General features: G+C 39.3%; 1 protein-coding gene across 1 annotated transcript; it reads right to left on the minus strand.

Annotated features, from left to right (window-relative positions):
- Positions 1–1781: 1781 nt before the first annotated feature.
- LOC145822130 (uncharacterized) lies at positions 1782–2324 on the minus strand. Its single transcript, XM_082918729.1, has one exon. The coding sequence runs from the start codon at positions 2322–2324 to the stop codon at positions 1782–1784; it is 543 nt and encodes a 180-aa protein (XP_082774855.1).
- Positions 2325–3498: the final 1174 nt, after the last annotated feature.

Raw genomic sequence — 3498 nt, forward strand, 5'->3', positions numbered from 1 at the left:
CAAGCCCAGAAAACTTCTAACTTCTGATACATTGGTCGGTCTAGGCTAGTCCACAATAGCTTCAATTTTCTGTGGGTCAACAGAAATACCCTCCTTGTTGATTACATGCCCCAGAAATGCTACATTATCAAGCCAGAATTCGCATGTGGACAATTTTGCGTATAACTTCTTTTCTCTCAAAATCTGTAGAGCAATTCTCAGATGGTTCTCATGTTCTTCTCTACTTTTGGAGTAAATCAGAATATCATCAATAAACACAACTACAAACTCATCCAAAAATTGTTTGAAAACCCTATTCATCAGGTCCATGAAAGCCGCTGGTGCATTAGTTGCCCCGAAGGGCATTACCAAAAACTCATAGTGCCCATATCTAATCTGGAAGGCAGTTTTCTCAATGTCTTTTGTTTTAACTTTCAATTGGTGGTATTCGGATCTAAGGTCAATTTTTTAAAAGACTTGGGCTCCCTGGAGTTGGTCAAACAGATCATCTATTCGAGGTAACGAATATTTATTTTTGATAGTTGCTCTATTCAATTCCTGATAATCTATACATAATTTCAAGGACCCGTCTTTCTTCTTAACAAATAGGACTAGAGCACCCCAAGGTGAAGTGCTCGGGCGGATGAATTTCTTGTCTAACAAATCTTGTAATTGAGTTTTCAATTCTTTCAATTCAGAGGTTGACATGTGGTATGGGGTTTTAGAAATTGGTTGTGTCCCGGGTATTATGTCAATAGTGAATTCGATTTCTCTATTAATTAAATCCCCAAGCAATTCATTCAGAAACACATCAGGAAATTCACAAACAACAGGGATGGTTTCCACACTAGTACTATCAGAAGATACAGTCAATACACAACATAAGTAGCCCCGACACCCTTTTCTCAACATCTTCATGGCTTTCATAAATGAAATCAAGTATGGCGAAGGAACTATCCCATTTCCAACGAACACAAACTCAGGCATGCCAAGCGGTCGAAACACAACAGTTTTATTCACACAATCAATAGTTACACAATACTTTGTCAACCAATCCATACCAAGTATATAGTCAAAATAATCAAGACCCAATGGCAATAAATCAACATATAATGTCATATCACCAATCACAATGTCACATGCCAAATATACCTACGCGCATACCATAAAACCTCCAGATGATGTAAAGACAGATAAAAAATAATTCTTAGGCTCTAGTGGTCTAGTTAATTTCTAGGAAAAAGCATGCGATACAAAGGAATGTATGGAACCAAAATCTATCAACACGTAGGCACGTTGAGCATAAATAGAGATCATACCTGACACCACTGGCTCGGTGTTCTGTACATCACCAGGCACTAGTGCAAATACTCGACCTTGTCTCAAAGGTTCTCTCCCCACATTAGCTCTCACATTTGTTCTTGATCCAGAAGCAGATCCTGCTGAACTTGTTGTAGGACAATTAGCATCGTCGGATCTTAGTGGACAATCTCTAACCATGTGGCCAGTCTTGCCATACCGAAAACAAGCACCTGATGCACGGTAACATGTGCCTTTATGCTTTCTTCCGCAATTGGGACAATTTGGAATAGATCCACTATTCTGACTCGAGCTACTAGAGGATCCCGTGTTCTGCCTTTTTGAAAATGACCGAACCTTCTTCAAATTGAATCCGAATCTTTTTCCTTTTCCATTCAGTTATTAGAGCTGGAGCTTGTTTCTTTGCTTCCAAAATGGCCTCTACCATCAATGTTCTATCAAGCACTTTTACGTATGTAGGCAACTTCAATACGCCCACTTGGTCATACACATCCAGATCTAATCCCCCCTCGAATTTTCGAGCCTTCTTGTAATCTATCAACCACATGAGGAGCAAATCTGGCTAACTCAGTAAACTTAGCTTCATACTCAGCTATGGACATCTTCCCTTGTTTAAGTTCCTGGAATTCAGTAACCTTTCGATCCCAGAAGTACCGAGGAAAGTACTTATCATCAAAGATCTCGTTGAACTGAGCCCATGTCATGCTCCCATTACTATTTTGGATTAACAACCACCATCTTCGGGCTTCATCCTTCAAAGTATACGTGGCCAATAAAACCTTCTGTGTCTCAGAGCAAGGGAATACTTCAAATAGTTTCTCCAGTTCAAGTAACCATCTCTCTACCTTTAAGGGTTCAATACCACCTAGGAAAGTCGGCGGCTTCATCTTCATAAACTTCTGCGTTAGATTTATAATGTCATTGTTATCCGGCTCCACTTGGACTAGAGGGGGCGGAGGCGGCAGAGGTTGTTGTCTTTGTTGTTGTATCATTGCTTCAGTTAGGGCTGTAAGCATTTGTTCCATTCGGCTCATGCGAGCCTCTGAGGATTCAGTTGTACCGTCACTTCTTGTATTTTCCTTTTGCTATAGGTAAATAGAGCACTTACAAAAATAGGCAAATAGTCCATTCAGTTCATTCATTTCAATTTCATGTGTTCATGGTTAGGTTCAGTTTTCACATTTATAGAAAATTAACACACACACTCACACATGCAGCTGGGATGTCCCTAAATCTTTTTCTAGGACATCCTATAACTCATATGGACTTGTGTGTGCGGTATAACATGTGCTCTGATACCACTCTATCACAACCCAAACCTGCCCCTATAGGTTTAGCATCGTAACCAGCCAGTAATCTTGGGATTACTAAAGGCCTTTGAACAGGATAAAAAAATATGAGGGGTTGTGGAAGCAAATATACAAAATACAATGTCCATAGAGCTGTGTAGACATACATGGGACAGAAAAGATTTGAAACTTATATATATATAATATCAAACTTCCACACGTCATGTATCACTATATATATATAGATTGAGTCATAGGGAACTTAGCTCAAAGTACGGATAGACAAAAACAAAACAAAAACATCATTTACATGATTCACAAAACTTGACTTGACAAACAGGAACCTCCCCGAGAGGCACGGTGGCTGGTTGACAAAATAAAACTCTCCAGGCAGTAGCTTAAGCCTGGTCACGCATCTGCTCACCTACATACATAATAGAAATAGTGAGCGGAAGGCCAATGAATAATAACGGAGTAAAAATTTTAATGAATGATGTCTTATAGCAGATTTCAAATCAAAAACTAGGGGTGGGCGCGGATCGGTTGTGGCCACAAAACCTCCAATCTGCCATCTGTCCGCCGAATTGGCAAATTAGAGAAAATCAATCCACATCCGTCCGCCAATCCGGCGGATGCAGATTTGGCGAATTGGCGGATGGATGCGAATCGGTTTGGCGATTTGAAATTTTACAAATTTTCAACATACAAAAAAAAAAAAAAACCCTAGACAATGCAATATTTATTCATTCACATCTATGAAACAACTTGGACAGTGTAACCTGAGCAATGCAAAATTCATTACGATGGGCATAATTCAAAATATTTATTCATTCACGTCTATGAAACTTGGAAAACATTGTGCATAATTCAACATCTATGAAACCTGCTATTTTTCCCTAACACCAAATTG

The sequence above is a fragment of the Camellia sinensis genome, chromosome 3, assembly GCF_055761805.1.
Source record: "Camellia sinensis isolate YWXY chromosome 3, ASM5576180v1, whole genome shotgun sequence".
NCBI classification, from domain to species: Eukaryota; Viridiplantae; Streptophyta; class Magnoliopsida; order Ericales; family Theaceae; genus Camellia; species Camellia sinensis.